Source organism: Macrotis lagotis, chromosome X (genome assembly GCF_037893015.1).
Source record: "Macrotis lagotis isolate mMagLag1 chromosome X, bilby.v1.9.chrom.fasta, whole genome shotgun sequence".
Classification (NCBI taxonomy): domain Eukaryota; kingdom Metazoa; phylum Chordata; class Mammalia; order Peramelemorphia; family Peramelidae; genus Macrotis; species Macrotis lagotis.
The window spans coordinates 621,140,423-621,168,187 of NC_133666.1; the positions used below are offsets into that span (position 1 = coordinate 621,140,423).

Sequence of the window (27,765 nt, forward strand, 5' to 3'; positions counted from 1 at the left end):
GCTAGGATCCAAGAGATACCCCAAGAAAGGTGCCAGTCTTGGGAAGAAGTGAACTGCTGTGTCACTGGTCAAGACATTTACTCGCCATTTCTCTTTATTAGGAAGCAGGAAAATGATAGGAAAACTCTAGAGCGGCAAGAAATGACATTTCTCCCCTCACGATAAGCTTCTGTCCCTTCATTGTGTGGGAGCTGCCTCACATGTGCACTGCACAAGTTTAGAAAAGTTGAACTTTGAGCATCTGAGAGATTATTAAACACCACCTATGTGACCTCAGAAATCTTTTCACCTTCTCTGAATCTTAGTTTTCCCATCTGTAAAATGAGGGGTTTGGATTGGAAGTGACCTTGGAGATCCTTTTCTGCTCTTGAATCATGATCCTATGATCAGAAATGGAACGTGGGATGGGATGCAGACAGGGGGCCTGAAGAAAAATGTTGGCACTGTCATTCAGGGATATTCAACTATTGGAGGTTTCTCCTCCAAAAGAGATAGGTTTGTGGCAGAGGAATAAATTATATTTGCTAACAGTTGGAACATGTCAACTCTCTGGACAGTTTTCAAGTTAAAATCTTTTTCTGACCCCCTTCTCTGCTGCTCCCCTATTGGTTTCCTTCTCAGTCTTTCACTTAGTTGCCCAGCCAGAACACAGTAGAGACCTCCAGGAAAGTGGCCACAGACCCCATGCCCAGATTTGGAGAATGCTAGTCTAAGGGGACTGTGCCAACCTGGCAGGTTCATTCAGAGTCTGAGGTTGAAGCTCCTTCTATCTAGCTAAGGCACATGGCAGCAGCTGGCTCCACAAGGAGCTTGCCTGTCTTTGAGAACTGAAGCTGGGGAGACAGCTATCCTGTTGGCTGCTCCCCCTCCCCCTCAGCCAGCTAGGGGCTCATTCAGGATTAAGGAGAGGAAATCTGGAGGTGGACTTCTCTCCGAATTGAACCTGCCATTATGATTTTTTTTATCCCGTTCTAGTTCTATCAATTGGACGCAGTCCCCTTTTAGCCCTTAATGGCTTTGGCTTTGAGAATTTCCTCTAAAATTACACTCCTGGCTTCCTGCTTGCACAGGTCTCTGGAGCCTGCTGCTGGGCAGAGTAGCCAGGGGGAAAGAGACCTTGTTAGGGTGTGTGTGTGTGTGTGTGTGTGTGCGCACGTGTGTGCATATGTTGGAGTGCACACAGAAGAACATCTCTTTGTGTGTGCCTGGGGTGGCAAGTCATTCACCTCAGTGTTTTCATCAGAATTGAGATGATAATGAGCTACCCATCTCACAAGGCTGCTAGGCTCAAATGAGATAATCTGTGCAGACTTTAAAGTGCTCTCCAAGTGTGATTTACAATGATGGATTATTTTATGAACCTGAAGCTGATAGATGCATTCATTGAGATCATAGTTGAGGGTCTGATTTTCAAATTACTTGTGACTCTGCCAATATCTCCGTCCCTTGAAACTTTCAACTCAGCCTTGGGCTGAGATGCAACTCTCCACCTAACTGTGCTTAAGGGACCAACTACCACTAAGCCGAAGAGTTTTTTTCCACTCCCGAATTGACTTCTGATCATATCTTCGGTCTAGGCTTCCAAAGGTCCTCTCTGCCAACCTAAGGGATGAGTGAGGTCAGCAGTGACAGGGTTACAAGGGGTGCTCTCATACTCCTGTGGTTAGGCCCTCTGAGGTTAGGCCTTCCCGTCAATGACTCAGCCTTTGCAACTGGTCCAGGGGGTGAGGTGTCTGGACAGTCTTGATCCACCATCTCCCTCAGCCCCCCCAACTCCTTGAGGAATGAACTTGGGTGTGTCTGAGAAGTTGGATCCAGGGATTAATGACATGGGGAAAGGACACTGTCGTTCTCACCTCCAGGGATCTGGAAACCCTTAAACCAATTCACACTCTATAGGTAAAAAGATTATCTGTCTCCTCAGGCAGATTTCATTCTCAGTACAGAAGTCAGATCTTGTGGGTACCAGGGACCAGGGAGGGTTGGGAGTCATGGTAGGTGAGATCTCTACCTTATTTTTACCAGGGAGGTTTACCCACCCCCACCCGCTCAGCCTTTCTTCTTGCAAGTGAGTGGTGCTGCTCTTAACCACTAAACTATAATTGTCACCTGCAGGATTTTAATGACTGACCAGCTGTGCAGGGTTGAGGGGGATGGGGATAGTAGAAGGGAGGAAGAGGGAAGCCAGTTCTAAATCACCGCTGGACCTCTTGCAATAGGGCTGAATCTTAGGATAAATTGGGTTTGTATTTAGGAGACAGGTAATATTTAAGAGAGAAGCTCCATTTCCATTCTCCCTATTATACCCAGGCCTCTCCTTTGCCAATGTACTTATGTGGCTTCTTGAAAGCAAATTATTATTCTTTGATCTTTACTGACCTTTGTAGGAGTTAAAAGAATTATCTGACTCCCATAACCATCACTGACTTTTAATTCAAACTAGACTGTAGTTCATAGTACCACAGCCATGGCATGGGGGCCTAAGTCAGGATCATAGCTTTATAAAGTAGATAGGTATTGATTATACTTGGAAAATTTTCTAGGGGCTGTTTTACAAAGGGATTTTTATTTAAGGATAGGGTTATACTCTTTGGCCTCTCTAATCTCATCCAGCTTTGAAAAGAATTTTATCCATCCTTGAAGTCAACTACATCTGCATTCAGAGCCTGGGAGGTCAGCAATAAGGATGGACAGAAGATCCTGACATTGTAGTTGTGGAACTGGAGGGACCTTGCAGGCTAACTTCCTTCATTTTATAGATGAGGGAATGGAGACCTATAGAGATTAAGGGACTTTGTGAAGCTTAAATAAGTATTTAGTGACAGAAGGAGGATTCAATCCTAGATCTTCTCACTCCAAGCCCAGCCCTCTTTCCATTAGGCCATATAGGCATATAGTTGACTTCCTGGGGAATGATGGTGAATATAAAAAAATAGAAGTCCTGGTTTTAAAAAAAAAAACAACATTTAGTGTAAGACTATCAGACTGCCTTTTGTGGGGGTGGGGGAAGGGAAGCAAGACTGGGGGGAAATTGTAAAATTAAAAAAAAACCGTCTAGTGCACAAATTCCTTTAGTATTCACTTGTCTCTGTCTGCCTTTGCAGTCTTCCTATCCCTTTCTCCCTGACGTGTTTTCTTCCTTCCAGTGATCCTGGCCACTCTGGTGTCTGGGCATTCTCACAGGTATCCCCTTCAATTCCACCTTCTAGAGGAAGCCTTTCCCAACCCCTTTGAATTTCTGTGCCTCCTCTCTCCTAATAAGTTCCTGTTTATCTCACATGTAGCTTGTGTGTGTGCAGATTTGTTTGCTTTGTTGTCTTCCCCATTAGACTGGAATCTTTTGGGGGGCTTCTTTTGCCCCTTTTGGAATCCCCAGGGCTTAACACAGGACCTGTTATATCCTGTATATTAAATATGTGCTTACCTACTTGATTAGGAGAGAAGTGGTTCCTGTGAAAAAGCCTTTGGGTTCTGGGGACTGTATAAATGTTCTTCCATGGTGGAACTCTCATTTTTGTCTTTGTATCCCCAGTGGCTAGCACATATTAAGGGCTTAATACTTATTGAATTAAATTGAATGGAAGACGTAGGATTGTGAATCTAAAGTCCAGAAGGGATCATAGAGGCCATTTTGCCACTTAGAAAATTGAGAGGGGAACTAAACTAAACCCATACTGTACTACCATGCCTCCTCTTAAGTACCTTGGCGTCCCAGTAAAGCCAATGTAGTCAGGCTGCATCGAAGGAGAGGTAATCATTGAAATTGACATTGATAGAATATGTAAAGTGAGAGGTAGTTTGATGTCCCCGACAAACCAGGAAGGGCTGAGTTCAAGTTCTGCTTTGATACAGACTTGCTGTGCAGTTCTCCTGGGGAGATCACTCACCTCTCAGTGATACAGGCAGCTCTCTAAGATTCTAAGTTGCAGAGAAGTTGCCTACCTGCTTTGGAAGATGGAGTTTTCTCAGTTGGGAGTTCCTCATGCCAGTAAACCACAGTTCCATTCTCTATGCTTAGAGGACATATTCTAAATACATTTTCTTATTTGAGACTCTGAACAAGTCTTTGAGGTGGATATTATGGTTGTTTATCCCTCTTCTGGAATTAGACATGTGAGAGCGGTAACCTAAATGACTGCTCCAGGTCACCCCATTCTTAAGAATTGGAGGTGTTAGATTTGAACCTAGCACAGTTCAGTGGAAAAGGGGCACTGAATTTGGAGTCAGTGAACCCTAGTTCAGATATTCGTTATATGTGTGAGCTTGGCAAAGTCATTTAATCTTAGACCTCTGTTTCCTCATATGTAGAATGAGGGTGTTGAATTAGATGAACCCTACCATCCCTTCCATTTCCTTTTCTGATTTTATGATTTTTTTTTAGGCCCAGTATACTCTCAGTTATGACTCCAGGGCTTTCCTGTAATGTCTTTTTAAAGAGACAACAGTCCCTCTGGTCTCTGCCTTGGGTCAGCTACAACTGGAATATTGGTTCATTTGTTTCAGTTCTGAGTTTACTTTCCACATTTGGAAATGGCATTGACATGTCCCTCTGAAGGAGGGTCATCAGAATGGTGAAAGGAAACGGAGTATTTAGCTTGGAGAAAAGAATACTTGGGGCATGAGAATTATTATGATTGATGGATTAAACTTAACTGTGCTTGACCCCAAAGGGCAGGACTTGGAGAAATGGGTGGAAATTGTAGTGAGGCCAATTATAGCTCAATATAAGTAAAAACTTCCCAACAATTAGGGCTGTCTAACTCTCAAGTTGGATGCATAGTCTTAGAAGGCAGATAGTTCCCCCAAGCTGGTTTGGTAGAAAGGCTGCTTCTTACTCACTATCCTACTGACATGGGCTCAGTGCTTCACTACTATTTACTAGTTATGCCTAAGTCACTTCATTTCTGGATTAAAGGATGCCTTGATGTGGCTCAGGTTCTTTTTTAGCCCTGATAGCCTGTGCTTTTTTAAGCAGCCGCTTATCCAAGATATCAGAGAAGGGTTTCCAGTTTGGGCATGGCTGGGATAAATGACTTGGTGTTCTTTCCACCTCTTCAGGATTGCCTCTTGTGGCTTTGGCTTCCAATAGTAACCTCATGGCTGTGAGGAACAGGCAGTCAAAAAAGAATGGGGGGCAGCAATGAATCAAGTACCACATAGGGACTATCTCAAATTGCTGCAGAGCTGTAGCTCTAATGTAGATCAGATCCGTGACAGAACTAGGCCCCACCTTAGGTTGATGCCTGCTGAGAGCAAGTGACAGGGAATGTTGGGGTAGCCCTGAGCTAGACCCACTTTAGGACACATTTTGTGTGTCTCTATGTGTGTGGGGGGGTATCCCCATCCATGTGCTTTTCTGTGGGATGAGTTTAGATGAAGACTGGGTTTGAATCCCCCCTCAGACACTTCTTAGCTATGTGATCCATGGTTGGGGGACTTAACTACTCAAAACCTCAGTTTTCTCATTTACATTGGGGATAGCAACTTTAACCCACAATTATGAGGTTGATCACTTTTCAAATCTTAAAATACCAGGTGTTATAGTTATTATGAGTGTTCCTCCTGACTCTGCATCTAGCTTGCTTGCCCTACCATCCTGAAGGCTTGATCTGTTTAATCCTCTCTCTCCCCTGTCAGGGAATGAAGCCTGTCTGCTTCTGGGCTGGAGTGTTGGCCCAGGCAGGAACCTTTTCAGACCCATAATTTCTCCAATTTTTAAGTCTGAAAACCTTGACTCCACATTAGTCCAGGTTGCTGATGCAGAAGAGGTAAGGAAGACCTGCCATTTCGGGATTCTGACTGGAAATTCTGTTTGGCTGATACTTGGGCTTTCTCTCTGTTCCTTAGAACCTGGGACTTTTGTTGAGCACCACTCACCTGGGAATCCTCATCCTTTTAAGCATATTCTTCAAATAGGTCTCTAGGACTAGGACTGTGGTGGAAAGACCTCCACCCTGAGGTCTGAATAAAGCCTTCACTTCCTTGTCTCTGGTTCTTCCCTACCTTGTCTGGGTGTAGGCTAGGGAAGGGGGAATAAATAGTATTACTTTCCCTTCTGCATTCCCTGCAGGCCCAATTCTATGGGGAAAGAATATTTCTCTGGGCAAGGAAGCTTCCTAGTGTCTGTTTGGGGGTGGGAGACAGGCAGAACAAAGATTTGCCAGGGTTAACCTTATCTAGGGCAAGTCTTCATAGCTAGCCACCACTTTACCCTCACCAGAGGTTGAATTTTGGCTGAAAAGATTTTCTCTTTTCCAGGGCTACTAGGCAAAGTACAGCCTAGAGAAGGGAGTTTACAGGTGAGCCAACCCTTTTTATCTTCATCCAGGGTTGGGATCTTGTTTTCCTTTGGGAGATTGTCTAAAGTTTTTAGCTTTACCAATTCCTTGGCTAGTTCCTAGCACTCTGTTACTCACCCCTGGCCATGTTCTCTGAGGTTCTCATTCTATTTCATTTTCTCTATCCCTTAATGTGATAGCCCTTCTTTCTTACAGTGTCTTTTCTTATTCTTATCTTGTCTCTATCCTTTTTTTTTTTTAATTTCCTTGTCTCTCCTTTCTGTGTTTCTTCCTGTTTGTTTCTTTCTGCAGCAACTTCCTTCTTAACCCTGCTTTCCATTCCCTTACCTGTATGCATCCCTGGTCTGTTTCTTCAAGTTCTCATTCTTTCTGTAAGATGCCTTCTGTTTCCCAGCAGGGCCAACGCTTACCTGGTGGTCTGAGGAGTGTGGTGGTTGTTGGTGCAGATAGTTGGCCTGGGGCATAGTGACCATTAAAATAAAGAGTACTCTGAGAATTAGTGCTTTCTGCCTTTGGGAAGTTGTGTTGTTTCCCCCCACCCCCACTCCCCCTACCCCCCCCACTTCCATTCCCATAACTTTAGGGTCTATAGGGGGCTTCCAGCTGTATTTTGGGCTGAGCCTTTCAGCTTTAATGGATCCTTCCTGACCAATGACTGAGGGATAGTAGGCTTGGGGTTCCTTAGGTTAGAATTTCCCTTGGGGCAGAAAACTTCCTAGACCTTTGAATCTGATTAAGGGGGAACTTGGTGGAATGGAGGTAGTAGTGGTCTACCTCTGTTCTTGGGCCCTATGACTTTAATTATACAAATAACTTGGACTTTATATTATTGTATCAATGACATGAAGCACCAGCATGTATTGATTCAGAAAGAAAACCAAGTCAGAAAGTCAGAATTCAGAATAGTTTAAAGTTCTTCAGTGACCAGAAAGCCCTGAGGGCTGGGGTCTTTAGGGAGAGAAGGCTTAACTCTAGGTTAAGGGAGTAGGTGGGGAGGGTATATGCCAACAGTCCTCTCCTCCTCACCCCTCCTTCTTTTCCTTTGTCCTCTCCCAGGCACAGCTGATCTGGCTGATGGCCTCATTCTGAGGTAGAGGGCACAGTCTTCCTTTAATCCACTACACAGTGGCCTTTTCCATTCTGTACAGTGTCTGCTTCATGACAGGGGGGGAGGTTTATCCAATGAGCTAAAGTACAGAGCACCGAGGCTCATGTCCCCAGAGGATTCAGAGGTCAAGGGGCAGGTGTATAACTCAGAGGACTTTTTTCTTTCCTTTGTCTCCATCTGCTGTCATCTCCCCTTCTTCTGCTTCCCCACCCCCTTCCTGGAGTGTCTCCTAACTCCTGATCGCAGTCTTCCTGTCCCGGTCTTTACTCTGGAAAGGAGAGGGAAAGTACCGTTAGGAAATTGGGGCTAAGGGGATAACAGAAAGACATATTGCAAAGAATGGGTGGGATTTGGATGCCCCAAGGGAGCTTTTCTACCCCCACATGTACATCAACCATGGTTCTTAGGTCAGACTGATGGAATGCCCTCCCCTTGGGCTGGCCTCATCATGGGGTTGGCAGGTCATGATGAGAGGGGTTGCCCTAAAGGCCTAGTATATTCTCATTCCCTTTGAGAACCAGGTCCTGGTTCCCCTCCCCCCCCACCTAGCTGGATCTGCTTGGGGGGGGTGTAAGGGGGAAACTTTTCCTGAGTCCCCCTGCCTCCTTCCATGCAGACCGCCTCGTCTCTCGTTACCACAGTTTGGGGAGGGGGAGACTGGAGTGGGAGGGGGGCTGCAGAACAGAAATTGTAAAATTAAATTTCCCAGATGTTCGGGCCCCAGGAGCTCGCTCTCGTGCTGTCTGGAGAGGAAATGGGGATTGGGAAAAGCCCGCCTCGTATTTTTTCCCCTCTCACCTTGCCTTTCCGGTACCACCAAGTGCAGGAAGGACCATAAATTACTAGACTCTGGGGCTGGCCCATCTCCCTGATAGTGCAAGGGGGTGAGGTGAGGACCCTGGAGGCTGTTCTTTCAGCCTCCAAACTGCTTCCTGAGCCCTTTGTCCCATGGCTCTGCCTTCCTCTCCTCTTTTCTTCTCTGCTCCTCCCCTACTCTCCCTTCCATGACCCAGTCCATAATAGTTTGGGTCCCTGAAATCCCTCACTTGACCTGTTTGTTCACAGGGCCCCAAATTACTTTATCATTAGTAAGAATGGGAAATAGCTGGTCACTTCCCAGGTAGGGCCACCAGTCTCTCCTCACTGTAGTGAATCAAGCTAGTGAATACTTCCCTGGATCCTGGATTATTTCCCCTTTTATAGACCTGGCTGTTGATACCTGAGGTAGGATTGTGGAACAGTTTCATCCCTCTCTTCAGGTTAGGAGGAAAATGCAAGGTCTTCTTTCTTTCTGGTTGTAGGAGAAAGAGAGGGAACCTGTCCATAAGTAAGCAGCTGAACAGGAGCATCCAAAAGGATGTTACTGCCAGGGAGGAGGAGGATGGGGTACTAAAAATCTGTGCCCCAGGGGGAAAAAAGTACCCCCCTGGCTATTCTGGCATCCCCCTGCCTCTGGCTATTTCTGTTTGCTCAGGCTGTCACTGGGAACATTCACACTCCATTCTTCATTATCTTTCCTCTCTCTCCTTCATTGATCTGTAGATCAAAATTCTCTGGTCAGTCATTCATTTACTGGTACTGCCCAGCCAAAGCAAGAGGCCTTCTGTTGTCCCTTAGGCTATTCTGATCCCACCCCTGCTGGTCCTGCTGCTATGGTCTCTCTCCATTTCTCCCTCCTCACTCTTTGCTGCTGTGGAGCCAGCCAGTCACTAGCACTCTAAGTCTAAAACCTTAAGTTTCAGGTTGGGTTCTTCTTCCTGATATCCTTTTGGAACTAACTCCCTGGTGCCCATCCTCATTTTTTCCCCATGTCCCCAGCAGTACTCTGTATCCATCTCCAATTTGATCTGTCTTGGCTCTCACCCTCTTGCCTTCCTGTGTCTGTCCAGTCCTCATCAGGTAAGTATCCTGGATCAGAGCTGTTTCTAAATCTCTTAAGCCACAGATCTTCTCTCCTTCCTAGAAGATGTCTCCCTCTCAGGCTATATCCAACCTGAATCCTCATCTCCCCCAAAGATTTGTGCCATCTTTCAACTCTCTCCTCTGTGTTCTGTGATGACCCCTGGACTTTCTGCTCCGCAGTACACAGCACTGTTTACTCTAATGAGTGAAGCATATTAATGGGGCCTCCCACAGAATTCTCATGAGACCACCTGGTTCTGTCTACCTTGTTGGGAAAGAACTCAGGAACGTCTCTCAATTTATTTGGTTGTTGAATCTCAGTAGCTGTGTCATTCTTTCCTAAAATCTTCCCAGTCTGACTCTTCCTTTCCAGTTTGTTTTATGTTGGGCAGGAGTTTGGCTGTGCCCTCCCATTCTCTCTGGGGACAAGGCTTTTGAAATAAAAGGGGTTAGGGTAGGATTACAGGTGGTTTGGGGAATAAAGGGCATACTCTTCGAGTCTCATGTTAGGAACTTCCACATCTAAGAAATGTGAGAGAAGCTAGATTTAGAGAAGAGGTTCTGATCTTTTCATACTTCCAGTTGGAGTAGACTTGGAAGGAGAAGAGAAGAACACAGCTTTGAGGCTTGATACCTGTTCTCTCCTAGTTCTTTATCTGCTGGACCTGGTAGGTCTTTGGCATAATTTCCTACTTTTTAGCTCTGATTTCATTTATATGCATTCTTATTCTCTCTCTCTCTCTCTCTCTCTCTCTCTCTCTCTCTCTCTCTCTCTCTCCCTCTCTCTCCCCCCCCTCCCCTCTTTTCCATTTTTCCCTCTCTCCTTCCCACTGGGCTGAGAAATGTATGGATGCAGGGAGTGTATACCACCATCTGCACTCACTGTGGGGAGATTGTAGGTGCCCATAAACTTGTCCCACAAGCCTTATAGTTCTGGTTAGCAGGAAGGGGAGATATAGGATTCTAATTTGGATGGGGATTTGTCTGTGCTATGCTGGTAGTATATCAGGGATGTTAGCAAAGGAGAAGAAGCTTTTCCAATGCTAAGGCACATTATGTATGAACAGAGACAAGAAAGCAAAAGGAGCTGGGGAAGTGACCTGAGAGTCTAGTGCTGGTTTTGTGGGGACCCTGAAGAAGGGCTATAAAAGAGCAGGAGTCATTGTAAGGTTGGACCAGAGGTAGTGGTTAGGGTTGGATCAGAGGGCCTCTAGGTAGGTAGAAGCACCTTAGCCCAAATCCTGCTGGAGGGTGAGTTCCAGAGAGCTCCGGAGCTGCCACAGCTGGCTTGGATTTAATGGGCTCCCCTAGGCCTTAGCTTCCGAGGAAGCTGGGTTGCATTAATGGGATGAATTACCCCACCCTCAAGCCCCACATCCATAGCTGATCATCTCAGCCTAAGGGCCATTGGTGTATGATGGTCATACTTCTGTTCATTTGTCTCCCTCAGCATCAGGGGGCCAGGCAGAGGAGAGACTGTCTCTGCTCTGTTTTTGTCCATCTCTGTGGAACTGATTCAGGCCGCGCTTCCTCCGGAAGCCCCTGGGACTAAGGGGTAGGAAGAGGTCACAATTTAGCGTAATAGATGTGAGTAGAACCAAGCAGAGTTGTCACTTTATCACTTCAGACAAGAGAGAAGGGTCAATACCTGCCTTGAGAGGTCTTCAGGAGCTTCCTTGCTGAGCTCCTTCCCAGCCTAGCACTGGTGGGCACCTTCTGGGTGGGAGACTACTTCTAGCCTACTCCAACTAAAAATTCTTGTGGTCCCCAGCTCAGGCCCAGGAAAAAACTGGAAACCGTGGTTTTCTCCTCTAGACTTTGAGCATACCACCCTCATAAACAGCCCATGCATATAATTCCAGAGCAAATTTACCACTCACCAACTTTCTCTGGTTGCTGAGGCAGAAGGTGCAGATCTGTTTGGGCTGGGAGTTCTCGCTGTCCCGGGGAGGTGGAGGCGGGGGTGGGGGACTAGCTCCCCCAGCATGGTGATAGAAAGCTGGTGTGGAATGGCAGGGCTGCCCATCTCCACAGGCCTCACCCACCAGCAACACGTTGCCCAGGTGGGAGATGTAGCTGGACGCCAGCCTCAGTGTCTCGATCTTGGACAGTTTGCGGTCTGCGGGCTCTGTGGGGATGAGGGTGCGCAAGGCAGTAAAGGCAGTGTTGACGCTGTTGGTGCGGTCCCGCTCTCGAGCATTGGCCGTGTGCCTCTGCCGGGGCTCTCGGCTCAGACGCCCCCCACCACCACTCCCCTTCTTGCCTCCTGCTCGCCTCTTAGAGCCCTTGAGGCCAAAGCCCTCAGGATCCAGGTGGTAGGGCTTCTCATCTGAGCCCGAGCTCTCACTCCCGTTCTCATCGTCCTCTGACAACATGCTGATCTCGGGGTAGAGGTATCGGCTGGGGGGGGCTGAGCGCAGCATGGCAAAGGACATGTTGAAGGTGGGGGTGGGGAGGGGGTGTGAAGGCCAAGTGAGATTAAGGGTTGGGATTGGGGACTGGCCACAGGCCCTCAACTTTGGCCACAGCTCATGCCTCTTGCCCCTCTCCTTTGGGTCTTTAGAGGATGGAGGTGTCTTCTTCTGGTCAGTAGTATCTTCTTTTGGGGTCTCTGATGAAGGAGTAGAGCCTGAGTTCTCTCAGACTCTGAGGTCGAGGCTTTGGTGGCAGCTGCCGCCGCTGTTGCTGCCGCCGATGCTGCTGCTGCTGCTGCTGTCTCCTCAGCACACATGTGCATCTTAAGACTGAGCGTGGCAGGAGCCAGCGGCTTTATAGCCTCGGCATCCGCCAGCGGCTCAGCACAGGGCGGTCAGCCTGGCCCCTCCCCCACAGCACACACAGCTCCCTCCCACTGCCTGGAACTGGCTCAGGGGGCTCCTCAGAGTACCACAGCCTCCCCTTCTCCCTCCCTCCTGAGGGTGTGTGTTTGTGTGGAAGAGAGTCAGGGCTTTCCCTTGTGGAAAAGGGGCCACCCTTTTGGCACCTCCATAGAACAGCTCATCTGCCTAGTTCTTATTCTCTTTGGAGTTTGGGCCACAGGGGCAGCCAGAGCACCTTTCCTAGAGGGGAAGGGGAGGCAGAAGTAGGGGGAGAAAGACTTAATGTGGTTATCAATAGGGTTAGAGTCTTTTGACTCAGAATTGGTGTGCAAGGATTCTTCTAGATCAGTTCTGGAGAAGGGGAAATCTTCCCCAACCATTTTTGGGGGGCACAGTTGATTCCTCTGGTTTATTGTAGAGATGGTAGGTAGGGTCAGAGTGCTAGTTGGAGGAGGGTTTTTTGGGTCATTGTTAACAGTGGGGAGTAGGATTGGGGTCCCTCCTTTCTGTTCTGGAGTGAGACTCGGGTGCTGAGTACATGGGTATAAGGGGTATTAAGGAGCAGAAAGGTGTTGGGGCAACTGTGAGGGAAGAATCCCATGAGCGTCTTCTCAGCACCATTGAGAGGGAAGAAGGGGGTCAAATAACATCAGTGACCTGCTTCTCTCTGCCCCTTCTTCCCCCCCACTGAACACACACACTCACCCCAGCATGACCAAACTAACCCAGCTGCTGTATGAAGAATGGCCAGAGTATTAACTCCTTCAGGGCCAGGGGTTTCCCTCTTTCTTTAAAGGTCCCATAGTTGGAGGTGGGGACAATTTATTTTTTAAGCGGGCTAGATAGGAGACAGTGCTTTTTATGTATAATACATGCACACTACATATTCCTTCCCTCACATACACACCATCTCTTTCAGGCCAGTAGTTAACACACATCCTGTTTCTGTCCACACATGGGTGGTCTCCCTCAAATCTCCTCTCACATATATACGATCTCTAAGTCACTGTCACTTGAAAAGTGTGTCAGTAACACAGCTAGATGGATGATGTTTCTCACACATACCATCTCAGTCTTCTCAGTCAGAGGCATGCTCTCATAATAGTGTCAGTTCCTCAATCAGACATCATATATATTTTTTCAGATAGTCTCTGATTTGTGTTCCATTTCAGTTACTTACACACACACACACACACACACACACACAAACACACACTTTTGTCTCTCTCACATTTCCCACTCCTGCCAGAGTCAGCAACCTTAGATTCAGTTTCCTTCTTCAACAAGTTACTTAATCTTTCTCCATCTCATCTATGAAGTAGGAGTGGGTGGTAAAGAGTTTGTACTACCATTTGGTGGTCTCAGTAGGTCCTATGAGTTCAATTACTATCCCTAGGTAAATTATTCCCAGATTTCTATATCCATCCCTTTATCCAGCTCCTGAGCTAATTATGAAGTCTTGCCTCTTGGACATCTTGACTAACCCTGTGACTGGAGAGGACCACCATCTTCTTAGTCATCTGGATAGGAGGGGCTTGTCACCCTCAATTCCCACTAGCCAATCTGTCACAGATTTGTTCATTCCACCTTCACAAAAGCCCTTGGATCTCTATGTTCCCTTCTCTCCAGTCCCACAGCCATAGTCCTAGTTGTGGCTCTTAAACTCTTGTTGGGTCATCTCCTCAAGGCTATCCTCTCCTTAGCTTCCATTGGGATTTTTCTAAAGTCTCTGTCTGAGCTTGTACTCCCAATGAGCTCTGTGGGCTCCTCTCTTTGGCATTCTGTGTCCCTTCCATACTTTTCTCCCCTCCCTTTGTCTCTCTGCTGTTTCCCTCCTCTTCCCCCCCACCCCTTACCTCTGCCTCTTCTAGACCTTCTGCAAGGGACCTTTTCTGGTTTTCTTCTATCCTTAGGCCTTCTCTCTATGGTTCCCTCCCATTTAAACAGCAGAGATCACAGATGTGCATACTTGTCGTCTCATGCCCCAGAACTTCTGGATGGCAGGTTCTGGGCTTGGGCCTTGTTTTTCTCCAGCACTTAGTGCTGTGTAAAATGCAAAGCATCTACAAAGTGCTAGTTAGTGGATTCATCATCTGTCACCTCATAGAGTTGTTTCCCAATGTGGCAGAGAGAGAGAGAGAGAGAGAGAGAGAGAGAGAGAAAGTAAGTAAACCTGAGAGTCCTAGAGGAATCATGTCTACACAGTGATACACTCACCTAGGGGCTCAGTTACACCCATTTCTCTCACATGTGTATACACACGTGTCCTTCTACACACACCTGTATCTATATGAGTCACACACCTACACAAGATGGAAAAGAAACCTGATAAAGGAAATTTTGTTTTTAAGAGTTCAGGGGGCCAGCTGTGATTTTGCTAGGAATTCTTGACGAGGAACTTCCTACCTCTACAGGTCAGTACTTGTTCTACTTAAGAGTGTTGTCTGAGGATATTCAGAGGTTAAATGACTTGCATGCAGTTACAGCCACTATGTCCAATTTAGGACAGCTGTCTCTATTCACTGTGCTGCACTGCATGTGGGGTAGCACCTATAAAATAATCTGTCTCTGGTGATCGGGAAGTTCCAAGCAGGGACCCACACATTGTCCTAGGTCAATAAAATTGGACCCTGTCCTTTTCCCTTACCCCTTAAGCTCCAGTGGCAGAATGACCCTGACCCTTTCCTTTCCTCAGGGTTCTGACTGAAGTCTCCTCATTACTTTGACTCCCTCCCTCCCTCCCCACCAAACACTTAAAAGGATCCTTTTTAATTCTCCCAATCCACCTTCACCCCTCTCTGCCTGACATGTGCTGGGCTGTTGAAGGAAGTGCTTTGGTATCCGAGCCTGGGGAAGGATGCCTTTAACTAGGGAGGAGCAGTGAGTGTAGTGGTGGCTGGCGGGAGCTTCTGCCAGGAATGTGCGTCTCGGAATGTAATTTTGACTCTGGCCAAGCTCAGCTCCCAGACTTCGGGAAGGGGGGATTGGGGAGGGTGCAAGTGGTGACGGCAGATCATCGAAGGAGAGGAGAGAAGATGGGGTGGGGGTGGGGGAGACAGCCCTTAGAGGCTGAGCTCACACCCGGAATCCTCAGAGAAGAGAATAGGATTGGGGAAGGGGGGGAGGGAAAGGAGGCCATATCCAAGAACAGCTTCTGCTGCTACTGAAGAGTGGAAGCAGAGAGAAGAGACAGGCTCCTTTCCCCATGCCATGATTCTCTCACAGAGTCAGTCTCTAGTTTTAAAGCAATCTTTGGGACCCATTTTGGTGTTCTTTTGGGGGAACTCTTTTCTTCTCAAGATAACTAGGAATCAGGATTGGCTATGAATGTTGAAGGGAATTCAAATAGACACAGAAAAGTTGATAGATGATAGACACAGAAAAAGATAGATAAATAGATGGGTAAATAGACAAATAGTTTTTATTATAAAGATATTTGAAATTAGCAAAGTACAATCTAACTGATGTCTTGTCTGAAATGGTTACAAAAATAATAATTTCAAGGCTTCTCCCCCCCCATAGGTGTTATTCCCTTCTTTTAGTTCTCTGTCCTTTTGGCCCCATGGGGTGTGTGTTCCTCAGGGGTGTTTATGGAGACCAGATGGTGAGGGAGGAGGGGCTTGGACTCAGACCATCCCCAATTCCAAGGGAGAACTCACACCTCCTTCTTGGGTGTGAGAGACACCTGCGTTCCCTATTTCCCTCTTCCTTGGTCAGTGCCAGTCAGCCAACCAGCCAGCCCACCAGAGGTATAATCAAGAAACTTGCAGGATTCCCACTTGGGAAGAACTCTGATTGGGCAAGGATGTTGCCCTCTTGGGAGCTCAGAGATATTAGAGCTGGGCAGGATAAATTGTTAGTACTTGTCTTCCTGTGCCTGTCTCCCCACCATGCCTCCCATCCCCTTTCCCTTCCGCCCTGTAGTGAATGGCTCTTGGATCTATGCCCCCAGCCCTGGCAGCAGGTACTTGGCCCACATGCCAGGGCAATGAGCAAGCGGGCAATGAGGTCACTGCTGTGGCTTCCCAGGGCCATAGCCAAGAAATCCAAAGTTTTTTGGGGGGGAGTGGTGAAATGGAGGGAGGGTCTGAATAGAGGAGGGAGTAAGGGATAGGGAAGTGGGGTTTTCAGATATAGAAACTATATAGCAACAAACTATGGACAAATTCTCCAACTCCTGAGGGACAGGCAAACCTAGAAGATAGAATGCAGGCACAGGGACTATGGGACAGTCTCCCTAATAGATATTTGGTCCAGTGGAGTGGCAGTGTGTGGCCTTATCCTACCTTTGACCTGATATCTCTACCTTCTCCTGTAACCCCTACATAGGATATCCGGAACACAGTAGGGAATGTCCCTCTGGAATGGTATGAGGATTTTCCCCACATTGGCTATGACCTCGATGGGAAAAGAATCTATAAACCGCTACGTAGCCGAGATGAACTTGATCACTTCCTGGATAAGATGGATGACCCTGACTACTGGTCAGTTGGACTTTGAAGGCAGTGACTGTGGGTAATGTCACTAAGAGGGGTGGGTGATTGGCCAGTAGGAGGAGTCTTGGCTTTCTTTTGGGAATCATATTAGAGCTAGGAGGTGGTCCTCAGGGCATGGAATCAGGTATTAGGTGGTCTTACAGCCTCTCTTTGACCCACCTTTCTCTAATCCTTCTCTTACAGGCGAACAGTACAGGACAAGATGACAGGGCAGGATGTAAGGTTGACAGATGAACAAGTGGCCCTGGTACAGCGACTACAGAAGGGCCAGTTTGGAGACTCCAGTTTTGATCCCTATGAGGTATGGGACTTGGGAGGAGCGGATTGAAAGAGGAAAATGAGGAACAGAAACATTAACAGTGCTTGATCCTTGGTTTGGGGGAAGGGAACATGAACTCGTGAAAACTCACTCTGTCTCTCCTGCTACTAGCCAGCTATAGATTTCTTCAGTGGGAGCCTGATGATCCACCCAGTGACCAACCGTCCTGCTGACAAACGCAGTTTTATCCCATCCCTCATTGAGAAGGAGAAGGTGAAGTCATCCCTTATAACCTCTTGTGATAGACTCCTTCCATACATTTGCCCTTCAGCCCTTGGCCTCTCCCATACCTGAGCACTTTTTTCCTCACAAGATGCCTCCTCCATATACCACTTTGTTCCCTGTTTCCCACCCTGTGGACTGCTTCACACTTTGTCTGCCTTTCCAGGTCTCCCGGATGGTTCATGCCATTAAGATGGGCTGGATTTTGCCACGACGACCAAAGGACCTGACTCCCCAGTACTATGACCTGTGGGCCCAAGAAGACCCCAGTGCCATCTTGGGGCGCCACAAGATGCATGTGCCTGCCCCAAAACTCGCACTGCCTGGCCATGCTGAATCCTATAACCCCCCACCTGAGTATTTACTCAGTGAAGAAGAGGTAAGAGGCAGGAACTCTAGAGCAGGTTGGGGGGGGTGGTGGAGCTGGATCAGGCTTTTAGGGAGCAGGAAGCACTCTCATTCTTTTGCCTCCCATCATCTCTTCTTTCCCCTAATTCTTACTGATTTTCTGCCTACAGCGATTGGCCTGGGAACAGCAAGAGCCTGGTGAAAGGAAGTTGAACTTCTTGCCTCAGCAGTTTCAATGCCTAAGGGCAGTGCCCTCATACGGCCGCTTCATCCATGAGCGCTTTGAACGTTGCCTTGACCTTTACCTCTGCCCTCGCCAGCGCAAGATGAGGGTGTGGTTGGGAGCACTTGAATGTGGCAAGCTGAAGTTGAGGGGTGGGGGTTTAAGTAACGTAGGATCAAAGCCTTTTCCTCCAGCTTTCAGTACTAGAGCATGCATGCCTTGTATGACATCAAGATTATTGGGGTTGGGAAAAATGTGAATATTGCTCAAGAGGCTGAGTTTATTGGGTTGGGGTCAGCAACACATATCTCACTAATCCATTCCTTACATCATGCATACTGAAACAGAGGGTAGGGTTATTTGTGCTGAGACCATACTTCTTCCTCTCACCTCCAAGTCACACATTCTGTGAGCCTGAAGCTGGAGTGCGAAAGGCCTCTATGTTCTATGTTCTAGGTGAATGTGGATCCTGAAGACCTGATCCCCAAACTTCCCAAACCCCGGGACCTGCAGCCATTTCCCACTACCCAATCCCTGGTAATGGGGATCAGAGATGAATGGGGGGGGTGGGACTGGGGGGGGTGGAATACAGAATAATAATATAGGTAAGGAGGAGTCCTTCTGTGGGGGTGACCCAAGGTCTGAGTGATCTTCACTTTCTTCTCTAATCTTAGGACTTAACACTTCCTTCCTCACCTGTTACAGGTGTATAGTGGCCACACTGACTTGGTACGATGCTTCAGTGTTTCCCCCAGTGGCCATTGGCTTGTTTCAGGTATGTCCAAGGGGAAGAGAAAGGAAGATGCTAAGAGGCATGTCCTCCTCGCTGGGCTGCTCTTGGTGCTGCCAAAAGCATACTGCTTTACAGGGACTGCTTCTCACATTCTTGGGGCCAGAGTTTTCCTTGCACTTAGACTAAGACTCTGGGGAAGCACCCCACTGGTGATGGGACTTGGCTTCTTTAGGGTCAGATGATCATTCAGTACGACTGTGGGAAGTGACCACTGGGCGGTGCCTGAAGACGATTCCTGTGTCTGGAGTGGTGAAGAGCATCGCCTGGAATCCCAACCCTACCATCGGTCTAGTAGCTGTGGCTGTGTGAGTGACCAGGGTCTGTTCTTGCCTGGCTCCCCCTTAGGAAAGCCTCACATTGCTATAGCACTTTCTGACTTTACAAAGTACTTTTCACAAGTAGGTATAATGTTCTCCTTTTCACACAGAAAAAACTAAGAGAGGTTGAGTGCACTCTAAAGCAGAATTTGATCCAGATCACAGTGTTATCCTCTTATTATTGCCTCAGTGTAGCTCACATTCAAAACTGTCCCCCCTTGCCCTTCTTCCTCTTAGTCTGCTTCCTGAGGTGGACCTAACTTCCACTACTTCACATCTGGTTGACTCAGTTCATACAATTCCCACTAAGCCTAGAAGGAAGAGAATTTTTCCTCCTCCTCTCAAGATGCAGTATGGGAAGTAACACTGGTTTTAGGAGACTTTGATTTGATTCCAGACTCTCTCTTTACTAGCCATATCTGTAAAATGTGGACAGTTATCCTCATGTGGTTCCTCATAGGGCTATGGTGAGGAAAGACTTTTATTAAGTACTCTAAATTAATTATTCGTAACGTCTCTGTCTTGGGGGGCCATTGAGAGGAGAATGGTGAGGGCTTGGTGGGGCTGCAGGGGGAAGAGCCTGAAAGGACTCTCTCTGTTCATGCGTCCCCAAAGGGCAGAGTCAGTGCTGCTGTTGAATCCAGGTCTAGGGGACCTGTCGGTGACAAGCAGCACAGACCAGTTGCTGAGCGCATTCTCGCCCCCTGAGGAGCCTGCAGGGCAGCCTGTGGAGTGGCAGGAGGCTTCAGCCGAAGAGCATGAGCACGGCCTTAGGCTGAGAATCCATCATAACAAGGTAACAAGATACTTGGGAAAATGGGGCTAGATAAGAGAGAACGCTATGCAGCAAAGTGCAGTGGGCTGAAGCCATCAGAGCTAGTCTTCTTTCAATCTCATCCTCTTTCCTTCCCTTTCTCTCCAGCCAGTGAAGCAAGTAACCTGGCATGGCCGTGGAGATTACTTGGCTACTGTGGTGGAAGCTGCTGAGCACACACAGGTGTTGATGCACCAAGTGAGCCGTCGGCGCAGCCAAAGTCCTTTCCGTCGAAGCCATGGTCAGGTGCAGTGTGTGGCCTTCCACCCATCTCGACCCTTCCTCTTTGTGGCTTCTCAGCGCAGCCTCCGTCTCTACCATCTGCTTCGCCAGGAACTCACAAAGAAATTAATGCCTAACTGCAAATGGGTGTCTAGTCTGGCTGTACACCCCCAAGGTAAGAGGACAGGCCTGAGGAATGGCCTGACCTCAAATCCCTTCTTCCCCCCCCCCAATACTCTTAGAGAAAACTGAGGGGAAGTTGGGGACTCTGGGTCACCTAGCCCCATAATTCCCCTTCCTACCCACACAGGAGACAATGTAATCTGTGGCAGCTACGATAGTAAACTGATCTGGTTCGACCTTGACCTTTCAACCAAACCCTACAAAGTACTAAGGTAAGAGGGTGCTAGAGAGCTAATGAATGAACAAATCTTGCTTTTAAGAAGTTTGTTATCTGATCAAGGAAAAAGGCTTCATCACAGATAAAAGATCTTAGGAACAGGAATTGGTGTCTAGTCCAGCTCTTTTGTTTATAGATGTGACAAACTGAAGCCCAGAGTAGTCAAGTGAGTTGCTTAAGGTAGAGCTAGTAGGAAACAGAACCACAATTCAGAGGCCAGGAATGATGCTTCATGGAAGAAGAGATTCCTCGGTCCAAGTTTCAGAGGAAAAGAGAGAGGAGTCCTCAACAGACAAGGATCCAATTAAAAAGGAGGGATTAAAGATAAGAGAGGGAGATTAATAATAGGAATTACTCACTCCCACCTCCACCCCACCCCCAAGAAAACCCAGAAAGAAGAGTCATTGTGGCTTTTTAAAAAATGCACAGATTGAAAATGAAATAAAACTGAATTGGGGGAAACATTTCTTTTAAACCAAATAGATTAAAAAACACACAGGAGAGAAAAGGAAGGAGTTTCAGAAGAGAAACAGACAAATAGGACAGCTTTGAAAATGATGTTGAATTTATTAAATTTTTAAAAATGCAAGCCGTATGAGATTCTTGGTTTCTGTTAATTAAGATTGGAGGACACAAAGATGGCTGGTGTCACTCTCAGGAGAGCAGGAAGAGGTTATTTGCTGGTGAGGGGGGGAGAGAAGAAGTATAGTTAGGTGCTCAAGAGAATAGAACATTGGATAGTTGATAAAAGATTGTTAAATGGATTGTCTGAAGGAATGAAGGCCATTTGAGGTTACCTACTTTGATTTGCAGTGGACCTAGGCAGCACAGATTAATGATTCTCTCCAGTTTCAAAGTAGAAGTGGAAAGTAGGAGGTTATCAGGATGAGACTAACAAGAGGGTCAGGAGGGACAAAAGAAGAGGACAAAGTTGAAGGAAAAATCAAGCTAGTGAAGAAGCTGGTGGGTCAAGGAAGTAGGGAAAAATTGAGGAACTGAAGGTCAGCTAGTGTATTCACATACACCATAGTGCTAAGGTGAGGCAGCTTTGGGGATACACATTAAAATGTACCTCCACCTACCCTTTAGTGATTTCCCTCTAACCTGGATCTTACAGGCACCACAAGAAGGCCCTCAGGGCTGTTGCTTTCCATCCAAGGTACCCACTCTTTGCCTCTGGATCTGATGATGGCAGTGTTATTGTCTGCCATGGCATGGTTTACAAGTAAGTATTAATCCCTTTGCCAGATCCCCCCCCCCCCAATCTCCCCCCACCCCTTCATGTCTTCCCACTCCCCTATCTTTATCAGCCTCCAGAGAATACAATCCTTCATCCATCTGGCTGTCTTTCATCCCTCCAAGTGATCTGCCCCAGTAACAGGCCCTGATGTCCCTTCTCTTTCTTTCCAGTGATCTCCTACAGAACCCGCTGTTGGTGCCAGTGAAAGTTCTCAAAGGCCACACAATAAACAGAGACCTTGGGGTACTGGATGTGAGCTTCCACCCCACCCAGCCCTGGCTCTTCTCCTCAGGAGCAGATGGCAAACTTCGACTCTTCACCTAGGGAGGACAGGGTGGAGTGGGATTTAAAGGGACATTTCTTGCTATTGGCCTTACCTCTGTCTAGGACAGGAATAGGGAAATTTTTTCTGTCAGGGGCCATTTGGATATTTATGATTTTATTCACCTATTATATTTGGTCAGACAATTCACCCCTAAAAGGCTCCTAGATATATTGAATTTCGAATCCTGTCTGGTTGCCTTGGCAGCTCTGGACCAATATGGCCCTTGAGTTCAAGGTTCCCTGCCCATGGTCTCAGAGAAAGGAATTTTCAAGAAAGGGAAAAAACAAGTCAGAGTGCTTAGAAGGCCAATTTCTTTGTATTCTACCCAGTCTTCTGCCTCTTAGTACATACAAAATAGAATCTCATTGTTGGAAAGGGCTTTCATCCTCTAATGTAGGAGTTCTTTACTTGTCATGGACCCCTTTGGTAGTCTGATGAAGCCTTTTAGCCTCTTCTCAGAAATATTTTTTTTCAATAAATAAAATATATAAGATTGCAAAGGAAAAGAATTATTGAAATAAAGATCTATTTTTTTTACCTTCCAAATTTAGAGATTCTGTGAACCTATTCACTCACTCCTTAGCAGTCTATGAACCCCAAATTAAGAACTATTATTTAGCCAGTCTAGTCACTTTTTCTACAATATCAGTGCTATAAGGGACTTCAAGAGGATAATACCAAGTATTTATATAGTAAGTAATTCAAGGTTTACAAAGTGTGTGTGTGTGTGTGTGTGTGTGTGTGTGTGTGTGTGTGAAGTACCAACCTGCGTACATTTGTGCACACATCCTTCTGCCTACTCAATGTGTTGTCCAACAGGGAATCAAGGAGGATTAGATCATTCACCACATTGCTGCTTAGCAGCTGAAAAACAGATCAGAATCAAAGAGCTATGAAATCTCAGCTCTGAAAAGGATCTGAGAAGTCATCTTTGGTTAATTTCTATCTCTGTCTCTGAATACTTCAATTGATGGGAACTCAATATCTCCTGAAGCAACCCATTCTATATTTTTCTTTGTTTTGGTCAGGCAATGGGGTTAAGTGACTTGCCCAAGTTCACATGACTAAATAAATATCTAGTACCTGAGGCTGCATTTGAACTCAGGTCATCTTGACTCCAGGGCGGGTGCTCTATCCATCATACCACCTGGTAGCCCCAATCCATTCTATTTTCAGATAGCTCTTACCCTTAAAACACAACTCAAAAAACCCAAAGTTAAGTAGTGATCAGGGGTGCATGAATTCTCTATAAAGGATAGCTATTTCAATGCAATTGTCTCCTTTGCAAATTATACCTAATTCTATGTATATTATTCTGTGCATTTAAAAACATTATTCTGAGAAGAAATTCATAGGCTTCACTATACTGCCAAACAGATTTGTTGGGAAAAAAGGTAAGAATCCATAGTTTTATATAAAAACTGTGCTAAAATCTAAATAAACTCTATGTACAGCATTTCCCTGATCTTCTGGTTTCCTACTCTGGCACGGCCTGTTCTTGAAGAAACCATGCTGTCCCTTGGGAATCACTGTCTTTTTCATCATGTACTCTAACTTTCTTTTCAATGATTACTTCTAGAATAAACCCAGGAATCAATCAAGCTCACTGGCCTACAGCTTGCAGGATGCTCTCTTCCAAGTATCTCTCCTTTACTTTAGCCTAGTCTTGTAGGTCTTTCTATTCTCCTTGATCTCTCAACTCTCACTGCAAGTCACACTGAACAGTTCTTTCAGTACTCAAGGAGGTGGCATGTCTGTATCAAGAGGGTGTCTCAAGTGATGGTCATTTATCCAGGGCAGCGAGAGGCTCTCATTACTTCTTACCTTATGTCACTTTGAATCATTTTTATTTTATCACTTCTTGGACAAAGGTCAACCTCCTTGGCAAAGAATACAAATAAGAAACAAAAGAAGCAGCTTTGTCATCTCTATTACCTTCATGTACCTTCCTATCCAGCCTGGCATTGTGTCAAGATGGTGTGAGAATGAAGCCTAGAGTTTCAGGGATCATTGCTCTGGTTCCTGCGCATCACTGCTGTGGACTCTAAGCCCATCATCTACCTTCAGTGTAAAGAAGCCAGTGCAGTGAATAGAGGCAAGGGAGAGCTGGGTTCTCCAGGGACGGAGCTGGAGGAGAAAGCAGTTGGGGAAGCAGGTGGTGTCTACTGCTTTTAAAAATTCCTTTACTTAAATAACTCCATTTCAGAAAAAGAAATTGAAGAAACCATTAATATACTCCCTAAGAAAAAGTCTCCCGGTCCAGATGGATTTACAAGTGAATTCTTCCAAACATTTAAGGAACAATTAATTCCTATTCTACATAAACTATTTTAAAAAAATAGAAGGGGAAGAAGTTCTGCCAAATTCCTTTTATGACAACAACATGGTGCTGATACCTAAACCAGGAAGAAACAAAACAAAGAAAATTATAGACTAATCTCTGTAATGAATATTGATGCAAAAATATTAAAGTTTTAGACTACAGCAAGTTATTACCAGGATAATACACCATGATCAGGTTGGATACCAGGAAGGAAGGGATGGTTCAACATTAGGAAAACACTCGACATAATTAAACATATCAATAGCAAAACTAACAGAAATCATATGACTATCTCAATAGATGCTGAAAAAGCCTTTGATAAAATACAACATCCATTCCTATTAAAAACACTAGAAAGTTTAGGAACAAATGAAGTTTTTCTTAAAATAATAAATAGTATCTATCTAAAACCATCAACAAATATTGTATTTAATGGGAATAAACTCAGAGCACTTCCAATAAATTCAGGGATGAAACAAGGATGCCCATTATCACCATTACTATTCAATACAGTATTAGAAATGCTAGCAGTAGCAATAAGAGATGAAAAAGAAATTGAAAGAATCAGAATTGGCCATGAGGAGGCAAAGCCTTCACTCTTTGTAGATGATATGATGATATGCTTAGAGAACCCGAGAAAATCATCTTTAAAACTCCTTGAAATAATTAACAAATTCAGCAAAGTAACAGGATACAAAATAAACCCACATAAATAATCAACATTTCTATATATGAACAACAAAGCCCAAGAGCAAGAGAAAGGGAAATTTCATTTAAAATAACTGTAGACATAGGGGCAGCTAGGTGGCGCAGTGGATATAACACTGGCCCTGGAGTCAGGAGGACCTGAGTTCAAATGTGACCTCAGACACTTAAGTGGGCAAGCCACTTAACCCCATTTGCCTTGCAAAAACCTAAAAAAATAAATAACTGTAGACAACATTAAATACTTAGGAATCTACCTTCCAAAACAAACTCAGAAACTGTATGAACACAATTATAAAACACTTCTCACCCAAATAAACTCAGATCTAAACAATTGGAAAAATATCAAAAGCTCATGGGTAGGTCAAGCTAATATAAAATGAAAATTCTACCCAAATTAATTACTTATTCAGTGCTATACCAATCAAACTACCAAGTAACTACTTTGTCAAGCTAGAAAAAGTAATAACAAAATTCTTCTGGAGCGACAAAAGGGCAAGAATAGTAAGGGAACTGATGGAAAAAAATGTAAAGGAAGGTGACCTAGCTCTACCAGATCTAAAACTATACTACAAAGCAGCAATCATCAAAACAGCCTGGCACTGGTTAAGAAATAGAGTAATGGATCAGTGGATTAGGATAAATTCTAAAGAAGTCACAGTAAATGACTACAACAATCTACTATTTGACAAACCCACAGACATCAGCCTCTGGGATAAGAACTCACTATCTGGCAAAAATCCTTGGGAAAGCTGGAAAATAGTATGGCAAAAACTAGGCATAGATCCACATCTCACACCATATACCAAAATAAGTTCAAAAATGGGTACAGTATTTAGATAAAGAGATACCATAGATAAATTAATAGACCCCAAATTACTCTATCTGATCTATGGAAAAGGGATAAATTTTATGACCAAATAAGAATCAGAGCAGATTTTGGCAGCATTGATTTTATTAGTGCAAAATGAATGATTTTGACTATATTAACTTAAAAAGTTTTTGCACTAATAAAATCAATGTTGCCAAAATTAAAAGGAAAGCAGAAAGGGGCGGCCAGGTAGCGTAGTGGATAAAGCACCGGCCTTGGAGTCAGGAGTCCCTGGGTTCAAATCCGGTCTCAGACACTTAATTACCTAGCTGTGTGGCCTTGGGCAAGCCACTTAGCCCCGTTTGCCTTGCAAAAAAACCTTAAAAAAAAAGAGTTTGAAAAGGAAAGCAGAAAGCTGAGAAACAATCTCCACAACCAGGAGTTCTGATAAAGTTCTCATTTCTAAAATACATATAGAGAATTGCATCAAATTTCTAAGATCATAAGTCATTCCCCAATTAATAGATGGTCAAATGATATGAACAATTTCCAAATGAAAGTAAAGCTATATATAATCACATGAAAAAATGCTCCAAAACACCAGAAAAATGTAAATGAAAACAACAATGAGGTATCATCTCACAACTATTAGACTATCCCAGATGAGGAAAAAAAAGGGAAGATGATCAATGTTGGAGAGGTTGTGGGAGGATTGGGACACTAATGTATTGCTGGTGGAGTTGTAACTGGATCTAACCTTTCTGGAGAGTAATATGGAACCATGCCCAAAGAGCAATAAAACTGTTCATACCCTTTGACCCAGTAATTCCAATTCTAGGACTATATCCAGAAGAAATCATAAAAAATGGGAAAAGTCTCATATGTTCTAAAATATTCATAGCAGCTCTTTTTGTAGTGGCAAAGAATTAGAAATTGAGGGGATGCCCATCAATTGGGGAATTGCTAAACAAGTTATGGTACGTGAATACTATGGAATATTATAGTTCTATAAGAAACCATAAATGGTTGGATTCTAGAGAAGCATGGAATGATTTACAGGATCTGATGCTGAGTGAAGGGAGTAGAACCAAGAGAACAATGTACACACCAACAACATTATGAGATGAACAACCTTGATGGAAGCAGCTCCTCTCAGCAGCCAAGAGAGCTAGAACAACTATATTTGACTGGTTATGAACTATGTTATCCCCAACCAGAGGAAGAAAAACAAAATAAAACGCACAGGAAAAAAAAAAAACCTTTCCAAATCTGATGAATTATAAATTATCTCTTATGTATCTCTTTCCCTTAATCCTAATTCCTCATGCCAAAAATTACTAATTTGTAAACATGTTTAACAAAATATGCATGTAAAATGCTAACCAGACTGTTCCCTACTGAGAAGAGGGGGGGTGGGAAGGGAGGGTGGAATGAAATGTTGTAACTTGGAATTATATACATGTAGATATGGATGAAAATAAATAAATTTGAAAGATTCCTTTCTATTTACTTTCGTTCTACTTTGGGTGTCATTGTTGCATTATCGTCAAGTTGTGTCATTAATTCTGGCTGGCTGGGAGAAGGCTGAGACAAAAATAAGGACTTGGTTGTAGGTCGCGATTCTGATCAGAAGATGCTCCAGTTATTGGAATGCAGCAGTGAGCAGGATCCATGAACTCACCCTTGATCTTGACATCATCCCAAGGGTTTCACAGCCTTGTTTATGAACTCTCGAATTCCTTTCTCTGATCAAAATCTCATGTCACTCCACTTCTGCCTCTGCCTGGCCAAGGCAAAGCCCTTTTGTCCTTCTTCCAACCCCTCCACCTCTTCTTGTTCCTTCCCTATCTTGACACCTCGGTGACCCACTTCAAAACTACACCATTCTCTTGCTCAAATTCTTTGCTCCTTTAGCCTGGCAAAGATCTTGGGGTGCCAAAGCCCAGCCTCGTATTGCTGCTACCATCCTCTGCCTTCACTCATACATACACATTGCTGAACAAAGCTAGAGAAAATCATGAAACTGCTTCCTGGATCCATTAACCTTGACTGGGCCCCACTATGGAAAGGGAATCCTTG

At 45.2% G+C, this 27,765-nt stretch overlaps 3 protein-coding genes across 3 annotated transcripts in view; 1 reads left to right on the top strand and 2 right to left on the bottom strand.

Moving 5' to 3' along the window:
• BOP1 (BOP1 ribosomal biogenesis factor) overlaps nucleotides 1-21,964 on the top strand; it is a 64,841-nt gene extending 42,877 nt beyond the window's left edge. The window contains exons 4-16 of the mRNA XM_074203085.1: nucleotides 16,458-16,612; nucleotides 16,808-16,925; nucleotides 17,055-17,156; nucleotides 17,332-17,544; nucleotides 17,684-17,845; nucleotides 18,193-18,273; nucleotides 18,442-18,511; nucleotides 18,702-18,834; nucleotides 19,462-19,642; nucleotides 19,769-20,057; nucleotides 20,193-20,277; nucleotides 21,400-21,507; nucleotides 21,693-21,964. Of these exons, the coding sequence (XP_074059186.1) occupies nucleotides 16,458-16,612; nucleotides 16,808-16,925; nucleotides 17,055-17,156; nucleotides 17,332-17,544; nucleotides 17,684-17,845; nucleotides 18,193-18,273; nucleotides 18,442-18,511; nucleotides 18,702-18,834; nucleotides 19,462-19,642; nucleotides 19,769-20,057; nucleotides 20,193-20,277; nucleotides 21,400-21,507; nucleotides 21,693-21,846 (1,851 nt within the window). The 3' untranslated portion in view covers nucleotides 21,847-21,964. The remainder of the gene's footprint in view (nucleotides 1-16,457; nucleotides 16,613-16,807; nucleotides 16,926-17,054; nucleotides 17,157-17,331; nucleotides 17,545-17,683; nucleotides 17,846-18,192; nucleotides 18,274-18,441; nucleotides 18,512-18,701; nucleotides 18,835-19,461; nucleotides 19,643-19,768; nucleotides 20,058-20,192; nucleotides 20,278-21,399; nucleotides 21,508-21,692) is intronic.
• SCX (scleraxis bHLH transcription factor) lies at nucleotides 7,091-12,037 on the bottom strand. Its single transcript, XM_074203084.1, has 2 exons — nucleotides 11,190-12,037; nucleotides 7,091-7,675 (listed from the first exon to the last, which is right to left on the bottom strand). Exons 1-2 carry the CDS (start codon nucleotides 11,742-11,744, stop codon nucleotides 7,637-7,639), a joined length of 594 nt encoding a protein of 197 aa, XP_074059185.1. The 5' UTR covers nucleotides 11,745-12,037; the 3' UTR covers nucleotides 7,091-7,636.
• Nucleotides 21,965-22,555: 591 nt separating the features above from the next.
• The window catches only part of MROH1 (maestro heat like repeat family member 1), a 176,801-nt gene continuing 171,591 nt past the window's right edge, over nucleotides 22,556-27,765 (bottom strand). The window contains exon 37 of the mRNA XM_074202153.1: nucleotides 22,556-22,711. Coding sequence (XP_074058254.1) covers nucleotides 22,556-22,711 — 156 coding nt within the window. The remainder of the gene's footprint in view (nucleotides 22,712-27,765) is intronic.